The following is a 13136-nucleotide window of genomic DNA, read 5'->3' as shown; positions in this document are numbered from 1 at the left end:
TTTTACTCATTCAACAGCCAAGCTTTAAATACACCAAAGAATAACAACCTAGAACTAAAGTAAAGGAAAGTGACTGGTAGCTATACTCCCAAACAATTAGCATGAAGACTAATTCAAAAATACTAACTACTGCTAGAAATGCTCCTAAATAGTTGGAGATTTAATCATAATCTGTAACAATAATAAGTGATAAGATAAGGATGCTTAATAGAACCCAAAACAATACATGAAATGGACTCAAAATTGGTTACTTATGGAGCCACAGTTGAAGCCATAGGAATTGATTAGTTTATATAGCTCTTTGTGTAGATAATGTTATTGATTGGCCTATGCTAACACCATTAAATTTTAGAAGTGTGAAAATCATTTGCGGGAATTGTATTCTCTTGTAAATTATCGAAGACATATACGTCTGCATCGTGGAGTTTTAAACTTAGATAAAGTATTCTAAGATGTCTTTTTCCTTTATATTACTTTAACTTTCAAAAAAGGCTTTATTTTATTCCAGGAAGTTATAGGTTAACTGTTTGCGTATATAGACTACAATTTTCCAATATATATAATTTTCATTGTAGTGACGTTTTCTATATAAAAATTTAGGGATCGTTTGGAAGGGTCGCTTGGTAAGGTGTATTAGTAATGCATGGGTTAGTAATGTGATAAATGATGAAAAGTGCATATTTTTAGTATGTTTGCATATTATTTCTTATGTGAATCGCATGGGATTACATGCTTATAAACATAAAATATGCTCATTACGTGTTTATTGTGTGTAGAGATGAGTTTGGATGGAAGTCGACAAAAATCAAATAATTTAATGCAAAAATAACTTGAGAGGCAAGAGTTGGGAGCGTGCCACATGGTGCATCGCATGAAATACAGGCACGAAATGGCCTAGAAAGTGACTATAAAGCAGTAAAGTATGGCACTTTGGCACCAACCCCAGCACGCAAAAGAAACAAAGAGGAAAAAAACTGGGAGCGTGCCTAGGGGTCGCGCGTTGCTCCAAACCCCAGCACGCGACTCAACTTCTCCTTTTCGAGACAGAAGTGCTCAAAGTCGCTCCATACAAACCCTAATTGATATAAATACATAATAAAATGTCCTTTTGAAGGGAGATGCACTACTTCAGGGTTAGACAACACCTAAGGAGGCGAGAACACGCTAGGATTAAGGAGGAAGATTCAACCACAAGTTTTTTCCTTTCTCCTTTCTATTTTTCATTGTTGGTTATGAATTTTTGTATTGTGTTTTCACATACTTTTATGAATAGCTAATTTATCATTTAGGTTTTGATTGAACCTTTTGGAGGATGAACTCCCGTTATATTTTAATATAATTTGCCTTTGAATATCCCTACTTGTTCAACTACGTGTTTATTTTAGATAATTGAAGAGCTCTTAATTGACTGTGCCTATTTATTATGTATTACTTGAAAAAGAGTGCATATTTAGGTTGTTGTCAAACAACGTCACCCCAAGATATATGAGAGATCAATACGGCGGGTTTAAAAGCAGGATTAGAGATAACAAAGCTTTGACGTGATCATAATGAGCGGTGAAAAAGTGCGATCTAGCGTAGTTCGAGAGAATATGACTAGTATATTATTGTAGTTTCTCAAGAGAGAAATACGATAAGTCGAGTACTCATGATCAGTAGAGAATACTTAGACAAAATTATAGGAGACATAGCGGGAAGGATTCAGACAATTGAGAAAATCATAACTCTAGGCTTTTTCAATTTTGTCTCCTACCCTTAGTATCTTTAGTTGTTAATTTACTACTTTAATTTGTTAGTTAATTAGTTAGACATATGAATCTTAATATTTATAACTTAGAAATTGTTCAATCTTGCCTTCTTGGTGATATTGAACAGTTATAGCGAAATCTTAGTTCTCTATGGGATTCGACTCCGAACTTTTAGTCCGGATATAATTGCAGCGACCGTTTATCCTTTTTAGGACTAGAGTTGGGCGTGACCATAATGTAAGCATTAGTTATGCAAAGACTATTTCTTATCCATTGTTTGGTGTGGTGTATTAACAATTAAAATGCATTGCATAATTTTTAAGAAAATTAGTTGTTTACAAAAATGTCCTCCATATTCTTTAGCTTTAAGGGACTTTAAGAATAATTCTGTCTTTAACCATGCTAATGCATGCATTAACAGCCTTGGTATTGCTAATACCGTGATTTGTTATGTATTAGTTATACACAAGATAATATCAAATAGGTTGTATAACTAATACTTGAATTAGTAATACATAGGGCCAAAAGCTAATGCATGCATTATTTTCTCTAATGCATCCTACCAAACGACCTCTTATTAGTGCATGCTTATGGGTCGTTTGGTAGGGTGTATAAGAATAATGCTAAATATGATGTATTAGTAATGCTGGTATTAGTTATGCCGGCATATTTCTTATCCATTGTTTGGTTTGATGTATTAAAGCATTGCACAATTTCTAATAGAATTATTTGTTTATAAAAATACCCGCATAATCAGTCCATTACTTTATCTTTTAAAAAAAAACATATGTTGAGAAATGTTTTTATATGAAAAGGTTTTAAAAAAATTATTTGATTTATCTACCTATATTGTAGCATAGAACTGAATATTTATTTATAAAAAAGAAAATATGCCAAATATTTATTTATTTACTAGGGATATAATTTTATTTCTTACTTTTTTGGATTATTTCAAACTTGCATTAATATAATAACATATTTTAATTAAGCATAAATTTTCAAGGATAATTTTGTCTTTAACTAAGCTAATGCATGCATTAAAACCCATTGCATTGTTAATACCATGGTTTCTTATGCATTAAATATGCATAGAATAATATCAAATAGGGTGTATAACTAATGTTTGCATAACTAATGTTTGCATAACTAATGCATATATTCAAAAGTGTACCAAACAAGATATTATAAATACACAAAGCTAACGCATACATTATTTTATCTAATGCATCCTACCAAACGACCCCTTAGTACATTATGGTCTTTGGCTCGATTACAGTGGCCTTAATCGGCACTGTGCTAAAGCTTGTTCTTATTGATTCATCCATCCTAAATGTTGCTAGTAATCTAGGTCTATCAGTTTGTTCTCTTGCATTTGTTATATTTTCTTGTTCGATCCATTTGTCTTGATAAACAGAAAAAGATTAACTCAAACCCGAATCCGAACCTGAACCCGAACCCAAACCCAAACCTAAACCCAAATCCAAAGTTGATCGAATCGGCTAGTGTAGCACCCAAACCCTCTAAATCTAGGATACTCCTCTGTTAATATAGTACTATTGATCTTTGTTACTGAATTGCAGGAATTCCCAAGAACTTGAGGATTCAGCAGCTGATCAGGAGCTTAGCAGTAAGCTCGAGAGGACAGCTAGGTTTGAGAAGAGAAATTATGAAGAGGAAAGAAGGAAGAAGAAGAGTAAAGTAGAAAGTTGAATCTCATTATTATGAAAATGTAATATCTGTAATACAATGATTTATATGGAATGAAATGCTAATTGACTTTACAGCTTGTACAATGTTACTAACTAGATGATTCTTAACTAACTTTCTAACAACTTGTAACGACTCTAACTAACTCTGAGCTGATGTGGCTTTGCCGCTAACTAACTTTGAACTGTCATGGCTTTGCTCATTTGAATTCATGTATCAATACTCCCTCATGCAAAAGATCCTTGACCACAAGGATCAAAATTTGGGAACCTAGTGAGCAGAATAGTATAGAACTCTCAGGTAGCATTGTCAGCAGGTAAGCCTTCCCATCTAACCAAGACTTGGGCCACAACCTTGTTTTCTTTTTTAACCATCCTCCTCTGCAATATAAACTCTGGATTAGGTCAATGTGGGTTTACAATATAAATGACTGTAGGGTATGATATGTGGTCTGACACTTTATAGCATTTCTTTAATAGAGATACATGTACTGTAGGATGTATCTTGACAGAAGCTGAAAATAGGAGAGTATAGGCTACTGGTCCCACCTTCTTAATAATTTGGAATGGTCCATAATATTTTGCAGCAAGTTTATGGTGAGGCTGTGCTGAAACAGTGACTTGTTTGTAAGGTTGAGCATTGAAATAAACCCAATCTCCCACCTTAAAGTTCTTGTCACTCCTGTGGGAGTCAGCTTGCTTCTTCATTCTGAGTTGGGCTCTCATCAATTAATGTTTGATCAACTGCAACTTCACCTCTCTATTAAGTAGTGTGTTGTCTACTTCAGCAGAAGAGGATTCTCCTGGTAAATAAGAGAGGTGCAATGAAGGTGGTCTGCCATAAAGGGCCTCATAGGGAGTGGTTGGATGGCAGAGTGATGAGAGGTGTTATACCAATATTCGACCATAGGTAGACAAGAATACCACCCAGTAGCATCATCAGAACAAAAGCATCTCAAGTAGGTCTCTAAGCATCTGTTTAGTACCTCAGTCTGGCCATCAGACTATGGATGATAAGCTGAAGAAATGTTGAGTTGTACCCCTTGTAAAGATAGCAACTCTTGCCAAAATGAGCTTAAGAACATTGCTTCCATGTCGCTTGTAATGTTATCAGGTAATCCATGTAATCTAACAATGGTATCCATGAATACCTTGGCTACACTTTGGGCAGAATAGGGATGCTTTAAGGGTATAAAATGCCCATACTTGCTTAATCTATCCACCACTACCAATATGACCTCATAGCCATGGCACTTAGGAAGGTCATCGATAAAGTCCATGCTAATTTAAGACCAAACCACATATGGGATTGGAAGTGGTTGTAGCAAACCAGGATATGCAGCAAGATCTGATTTGTTTCTTTGACATACATCACAGTTCTTCACAAATATCTTCACATATTTTCTAATACCTTTTCCATTAAAACAATGTCAGTAGTCTCTTTATTGTAGCCTCAACTCCTGAATAGCCTCCTTGGGGTGTAGAATGTCATAAGTTAATGATGGTTTTCCTTAGTTGTAGAACCTTACCAAATACCAACCTTCCCTTCCTTCTTAGCTGGTTGTTACTCCAAGTGAACTGAGAGTGAGATGTTGGATTAGCTTGCAATTGTTCAAATATGGTCTTCAACTCATTATATGTTTCCCAACTTTCAACTATAGCATGCAGTAAGTCATAGTTAGTGGTTGAAATAACCAATGACATAAGCTCAGCACCATGAATCCTAGTTAGTGCATCAACCACTTTATTTTTCACTCCTTTCTTGTATTCAATGGCGTAGTCAAAGGGCATTAGCTTAGTTAGCCATATCGACTCTGAATTAGTGTGAAGCTTATGTTTCATTAAAAACTTCAAAGCTCTTTGATCAGTTCTAATGATGAATTTCTGGCCAAGAAGATACTGAGATCATTTGGTAACTGCATGCACTATAGCCAGTAATTCTCTGTCGTACACTGAAAGAGCAGCATGCGTGGGAGATAAGGCTCTACTAATGAATGCAATAGGATGTCCTTGTTGCATGAGCACAACCCCTGTGCCATAGCCACTAGCATCAGTTTCCAAAATAAAGGTCTTGCTCATATCAGGAAGAGCTAAGACTGGTGCTTTAGACAATGCCTAATTCAGTTGTTCAAATGCATGTGAAGCTCCTGGAGACCATTTGAAGTTATCTTTCTTCAAAAGATCTGTCAAAGGTTTGCTAATAATGCCAAACCTTGGATGAATCTCCTGTAATAGCCGGCCAACCCCAGAAATCCTCTTAATTACTTAAGAGTAGTATGTGTAGGCCATTTCTGCACAACTGCTATTTTTAAGGGTCTGTGGACACCCCTTCTTCAGTAATAAAGCGGTCCAGATATTCTATCCTTTACACACCAAAGAAATATTTGCTCTCTTTGGCATAGAGCTGATGTTTCTTCATCTCATAGAACACATATCTTAGGTGTACTAAATGATCTTCCATATTCCTACTGTACACTAAGAAGTCATAAAAAAAGACCATCACATATTTCCTAAGGAAATCATGGAAAATTGAATTCATTAGGCCTTGAAATGTTGCTGGTGCATTTGACAATCCAAAAGGCATCACCAAGTATTCAAAATGACCTGAATATGTTCTAAATGCAGTCTTAGGAATATCTTCTTCTGCCATTCTCAATAGGTGATATCCGGATCTAAGATCAATTTTTGAGAAGATCTTAGAACCCCCCAATTCATCTAGCAAATCTTCTACAATAGGTATTAGAAATTTGTTCTTTACAGTGTACTTGTTTAAGTCCCTATAATTAACACACAGCCTCCATGTACTATCTTTCTTCCCCACTAAAATCACAGGAGAAGCAAAAGAGTTGCTGATTGACTGGACTATTCCTTGATCTAACATCTGTTGCACCAATGTTTCAATGATATCCTTTTTAATAGAAGGATATCTATATGGTCTTTTATTAATAGGTTCAGTCCCAGATTGTAACACAATCTTGTGGTCACCCCCCCTAGAAGGTGGCAATTATGTACGCTCCTCAAATATCCCCTTGAACTCTTCTAACAATTTTAGCAACCTAGGATCTTTTTCATGTTCCCCCTTAGTTTCTAGTGAATACCACTGTAACTTGTTACACATAACAGGTACTACTTGTATCATGTAGAGTTGTGACTGATTACCTGAGAGCTTTGTCAACTTCCCAGCTCCAGAAGTTTACACTTGCTTCCCTGTACCTCTAAGGACATGTTTCTTGCCTTTGTACACAAATTCTATAGTGAGTGTTCTGAAGTTCATCTTGATGTCTCCAGAGTAAGCAACCACTGCACTCCCAATACAACCTCACAAGACCCCAAAGGCAGCAATAAGAATTCTGCTAAAAACTCAGAACCTTGAAGGAGCCAGGATATTCTGCACATCTTGTTAACCTTTATCATGTTGCCATTTGCTGCAGCTACTAACTAAGGCATAGTCTTCTTGATAGGGCATCCCAATTTCTGTACCAATTCAGGGTCTATAAAATTGTGGGAACTACCTGTATCAACTAATATGTGTAGTGGCTTCTTTGAATGATAGCCAGTTACCTTTAAGGTTCTGTATCCCAGAGATCCATTCAGGGCATGAATTGAAATCTCCATTTGTTCCATAGGTTGATTTAACTCCAATTCTGCTCTTTTTGACTCACAAGAACCTTCCTCTTCCTCAGTGATTTCCTTTACCTGCTCTTCTAATTCCAACAGATATAGTTGTTTGAATTTTTTTTTACACTTGTGACCAGGTGCATACTTCTCATTGCAGAAGTAACATAATCCTTAAGCCTTTTTTTTCATTCATTTCTTCTAGACTAATAGTTCTCCCATTAAATCCTTTGAGAGCAGCAGAATATCCAACATTTGGTATTGGCAATAGAGGTTTATTTTGGTTTCTATGGTCTGTATATTTTTTTGTGGTTATATTTTGAGTGGGAGGAAAATAAAAAGTTTGTCTAATGGCAGCAATGTAGGTTTCTTGCATTCTAACAGCTTATATACTTGAGATAGGGTGGTTGGGTTTGTAATTGTTACTACAATATTCAGCTCATGCTTCAATCCACCAAGGAAATAACTAATTGCATTCTCTCGAGATAAACTCACTCTTGTCACATGCCTCTCAAAAGTGGCTTGATACTCCCTCACACTCCCAGTCTGTCTAACTTTCTTTATTTCTTCCATGTGATCATCAAAATCGACTCTAAACCTTTCAACCAAAGCCATGATATACTCAGTCCATGTAGCTGGTTGTAGGTACTGCCTGTATCTCATAAACGATAAATGTCATTGGATGGCTTCCCTTTCCAACTGCATCGCTGCCACCTCCATCTTCTCCTCTGCTGCGATCTTTTCCATAGAAAAAAATTGCTCGATCTTGAATAGCCAAGACCTCAGATCATCCTCTGTGAACCTCGAGAATTTCACTATCGACCATCTAGAAGAATTTGAGTTACGATTGTACCTGGCAGGACTCCCGTCCCTATGTGATCTTTCTTCTGATTGTCTCGTCATCGAAGGTCTATCTTCAGGCTCTAATTGAGTTTTGTCCCTTCGATTCTCTCCAGGATTAGTCAGTTGCTCCTTTAGCTCGAGCACTGTCTGATCTAAATGCTTTAAATTCGAAACTTCTCCAGTCAAAGCTCCAACATCTTCCATAAGTTTCTGCATCATCTCACACAATTCCCCCATTTCATTGCTGGAATTGTCAATAGATCGAGTACCTTCCGCCATGATTTTACCAAGGAACGATACGCTCTGATACCAATATTACTGAATTGCAGGAATTCCCAAGAACTCGAGGATTTAGCAGTTGATCAGGAGCTTAGCAGTGAAGCTCGAGAGGACAGCTAGGTTTGAGAAGAGAAATTGTGAAGAAGAAAGAAGGAAGAAGAAGAGTAGAGTAGCAAGTTGAATCTCATTATTATGAAAATGAAATATCTGTAATACAATGATTTATATGGAATGAAATGCTAATTGACTTTACAGCTTGTACAATGTTACTAACTAGATGATTCTTAACTAACTTTCTAACAACTTGTAACGACTCTAACTAACTCTGAGCTGACGTGGCTTTGCCTCTAACTAATTTTGAACTGTCGTGGCTTTGCTCATTTGAATTCATGTATCAATCTTATAATATATTGTATGCAGTAGCGGACCTAAGATTTTGTGCAAGCGGGTTCAATCTTAGAAGTACATAACTTTAGTCGTAAAATAGTAGTTGTCAAGTGGGTTCAAATAAAATATTTATACAAAATTTATGCAGCTTTAATCGTAATTTATACATATATATAATATTATTTTTTGACAAAGCGGGTTTAATTCTTTCCACCATGTGTGTCCGCCACCAATTGTATGATGTAACGTACCTTTCACCTTGCCAGCCATGCCTCGAGAAATAAATGATGCGATTTATACCTCTAAAATCCTAAATGGAAAAAATACATTCTACAAGAGGATAATCAGAAGAAGAAAAAAAAATAAATCATCAATTTTTCTCTTTCCTAAAAAAAAAAAAAAAAGGGACCAAAAAATCGTTTATCTGGACCAAGTATCCCACGCTGCCTAACCCCTTTTGGACTCATCTTATCAAATGCAGTTTCAACCACAAGATCATATCAACCCAAAACTACCAAAACAACCCTGAACGGAATATCTCTAGAGCTGGAGAAAAAAAGAAAAGAATATGTCAAGGGATAATATAGTCATTTCACATATCAAATTAAATGATCCCTGTTCTCCTCCTCTACCTTCAAATCCTCCGCCATTTCTCACACACACACACTGCGCTCACTCTCTCACTTTCTTTTAACTTTCTCTCTCTACCTATACGTACACATATACACATAGCTATACACACAAACAGTTACAGCGAATGGCGTTGCAAGTACAAGTAAACGGCGTATCCTTGAAGCCTTCAACGGTGCCTTCATCTTCTGCATGGAAGTCCAGCAAGCAATCAGTGGTCTGCGTTGCAGGAGATTATGGCTTCTCACCTAGGGTTTTTACCAACAGGGGGCTGAGTTTGAAGGTGAAGTGTAGCTCTGATGCTACTGCTACTACGACTGTGACGGTAGGGCAGGTGACGGAAGTTTGTAAAGATACCTTTTGGCCTATTGTTGAAGCTGCCGGTGATAAAACTGTCGTAGTTGACATGTACACTCAGTGGTAATATTACATATACTTCCTTTTCCTTGTAGATTGATAAAGTTCATGCTTAATTATGATTAAGTTTTTCCTTTTTTTTGCTCAATATTAGCGTAATCCTGATAATTCTGCCTATGTGAGATTCATAAAGTATAGTTTGTCTCAAGATAAAGATAAGGAGGAGGATTGGGGTAATTAGACGGTTAAGGTAGTAATAATAGGGTTTAAGTTTTGTGCGCTAGCAGTGTAAAGAATTTCTTCAGGTAATTGTATATAACTTTTTTAATACTAGCATTTACACTGATGACATAATCATTACACTGTCAGTGCATATAACTTAAATCTATAATTATTAAGACTGGGATACGTAGCACCCAAGTGTGTGGCGTACCCGGTCAATGAAGCTAGAAGAAGACCAATGTTGAACATGGTTCGAAAGTACAGTAGAGATAAAAATGATAGGCAATTTATTTTCATATGCCTTCGGGGGAAGAAACCACCTCTGTGAGGCAGTGAAAGTATAAATGATTGATGAGAAGTTTGCCTTACTACTGTAATTTGGGAGATCGTGGAATAGGAGAACTAATTAAGCTGATATTGTTTCAGATTTCAAATTAGTACTAGTTGTAGCACATGGATGTAAAAAAAAGCTTCTTATTTGGATGAAATAGAAACATCTCTTTTCCATTTCTTTTTACCCGTTCCATATCTTTGTTTCATGTGTTCCTGAGGAATTCGATCTCATAATACAGCCTAAATAACTACGCTTAGAGAGTCAAATGGGTCGGGTCAGACATACATCTTGGTTGGCTCCGCCACCACTAGAGAATTGACATATATATAACCTTTCTTCTAAAAGGGAGATTCTTATAAATCTTGTTTAAGAGATGAACCCTGTTATTGGACAATTTTGGAGAGAAAGTTATCTTCACAATCCCATTATTGGCTTAGCCTAGGTAGTGTTCTTCAATTGTTCTCTCCTTAAGTGAAGTGACCGTTGATATCTATGTTGATGGATAGTTCAGAACGATTATGACCTAAGTGGAAAATGTGCCTAAGAGCAGTACAAATGGTCAAATGGCACTTTGCTTCCCTTTCACTCTTTACTGTCAAAGACTATTTGTTTCTTGGCTAAAGCAATTTCACTTTACACTGCTTCTCTTGACCTTATGGGATGTATTTGAAAATCGTATTTGCCGGTCACAGGACGAATGTTAACCGGCTGTTCTGTAAGTTTCTGCTGTCACCAAAATTGTTTCCAAGATGGGACAGATTCTACCTGGGTGGGTAGTTGGTACAACTGAAATTGCTCACATCCATAGCCCTACACCTTGCAAATGAAGCTACACCCTCCACCCCCTGTGCCAACCAAATACAAATATAGGGAGAGAAAACGCCAAATTTGCAAAATATTTCACTATTGATCATCATGAAAGGATATCTTGTGTATTCATCCAAAAAAGTAGACAGGGGCATACGTTCTGACTCACCTTTGTGCTACGAATTATCGCCTCATGGGTATCAAGACCCATGCTTTCAGGCATGTGGTCTATTTTGCCAAAGGCGCACTTAAGCCCTGAAGCGAGGTTCAAAACATGTTGAGCGCTTCGCCTCGCTTACGGGCGTTTCGGTGTCGCATCAAAGTTCTAAGGCATACTTTTCCTTGCCAATGAATGTAATCCTGAAAAGGCAACACTAAACCATTGATATTTTACTTTATCGTAATTTTCTTGTCCATATATTTCTTATTCATGCTTTTAATTATTGGTCTTAAACTACATATACATATTTTTACTTTTTCTCCACATGCGCCTTTTTTCATTAAAGCCCACGCTTTATTTGCGCTTAAAGCCCCAACGGGCCTTAGAGCTTTTTTGCGTTTTTCGCCTTTGATAACACTGTTCAACAGTGAGTAACACAAGTTTTGATCAAAGTGACAATGTATGTTGAATTTACTACAAACAGAGCAAATGTTGCAGTCTAGAATGTTACCAATAGTCTAAGTGATTGGAGAGGCTTTGTATGCTTTAAGATGTAGGATTTGAAGAATGGTCCAAGTATTAAGGGGGTTAATCATGCCCTCCTGTCATATCCATACACTGTCGCCTGTCTCATATGCAGCTACTTGATTGAATGTTTATTTGAAATTTGAACTAGTTGTTTTTTGCACCTCATCTTTATCATCAATTTAATTGATAACTTTATGCCTCTGAGAAACAGCATTTTACAGGGTCTTCTCCATTTCTTCTTTGTTTTCTATCTCTCGATTTCTGATTTCAATCCACCTGCAGGTGTGGTCCTTGCAAAGTGATTGCTCCAAAGTTTCAAGAGCTGTCGAAGAATTATAATGACGTGGTCTTTCTGAAGCTGGATTGCAACCAGGATAATAGGGTATGTATTCGTTAAACCCACCATTCCCTTCTAATGAAACAATACACACATACACACAAAATTGATTAATGTGACAATTTTTGGCAGCCACTAGCCAAGGAACTTGGCATAAAGGTGGTTCCAACGTTCAAGATTCTGAAGAATAATAAGGTCGTTAAAGAAGTCACTGGAGCAAAACTTGATAATTTAATAGCGGCAATTGAGGATGTGCGGTCAAGTTAATAGTATTCTTTTCTATTATTTCTTCTGCTTATTTGTTTATAACGATATCAATGTCATAATTAGTTCTAACTAAATTCAGTGTATAGCCGTGGATGATGAATTTTTCATTAGAGAAGACGGAAGTGATGTATTTTGTATGCAGCAATAAATATTGTCTTTAAATTTCACTCGGCAATGTTTTATTTTTCCTTGGTGAATAGTAGTCAAGAAAGCTAAATACCCACATTTTCATTTCACATTCTGTTATACATAAAATAATACATAGATTATGGTATAACACATGTGGATATTAGTTATGCGGAAAAGAAATATAAGAGGCAAAAACATCTTAGTGATGCACTAAGCTCCCGCTATGCACGAGGTACGAGGAAGGACCGGACCACAAGGGTCTATTGTATGTAGTCTTACTCTGCATTTCTACAAAATGTTATTTCCACGGCTCGAACTCGTGTTCTCCTGGTCACATGACAACAACTTTACTAGTTACGCCCCCTCAGCACGAGGAAAAATTATTTTAAAGCACGATATTGTTCTAAACCACACTCTCTCTCTCTAGTTTGCTCCCAAACAATAATCTCCCTGAACTTTTCTATTGGTCCTAGGGGTGCTGGATCGGGCGGATAATTACGCTTAACGGTTCGGCTTAACGGTTATCGGATTATAAATGTAGTAATCCGCTAGCCATCCAATAAGACAACGGGCGGATTTGTATCAGATTAATAATTATCGGGCGGCTTATCAGCTAAATCAAATAGTAAATTTTTGAATAATCATTCAATCAAATACCAAATAGTTTCAAATCAATACCAAATTTTTAATACCATCTAAGATCTAACCAAACGGTATTTTTGAATTGAAGAATATTCAAGTCTACTCATACACGTATTAACCAAGTTCAGTAATCAATCAAACATTC

At 36.5% G+C, this 13136-nt stretch overlaps 1 protein-coding gene across 1 annotated transcript; it reads left to right on the top strand.

Annotated features, from left to right (window-relative positions):
* The first annotated feature begins 9224 nt into the window (after positions 1–9224).
* Positions 9225–12387, top strand: LOC107765647 (thioredoxin F-type, chloroplastic). The gene is made up of 3 exons (XM_016584316.2): positions 9225–9628; positions 11899–11998; positions 12086–12387. Exons 1-3 carry the CDS (start codon positions 9336–9338, stop codon positions 12218–12220), a joined length of 528 nt encoding a protein of 175 aa, XP_016439802.1. The 5' UTR covers positions 9225–9335; the 3' UTR covers positions 12221–12387.
* The last annotated feature ends 749 nt before the right edge of the window (positions 12388–13136 follow it).

The sequence above is a fragment of the Nicotiana tabacum genome, chromosome 13 (genome assembly GCF_000715075.1).
Source record: "Nicotiana tabacum cultivar K326 chromosome 13, ASM71507v2, whole genome shotgun sequence".
Classification (NCBI taxonomy): domain Eukaryota; kingdom Viridiplantae; phylum Streptophyta; class Magnoliopsida; order Solanales; family Solanaceae; genus Nicotiana; species Nicotiana tabacum.
Note: the sequence above shows the minus strand (reverse complement) of the source record. Positions and strands in the feature narration are given on the sequence as shown.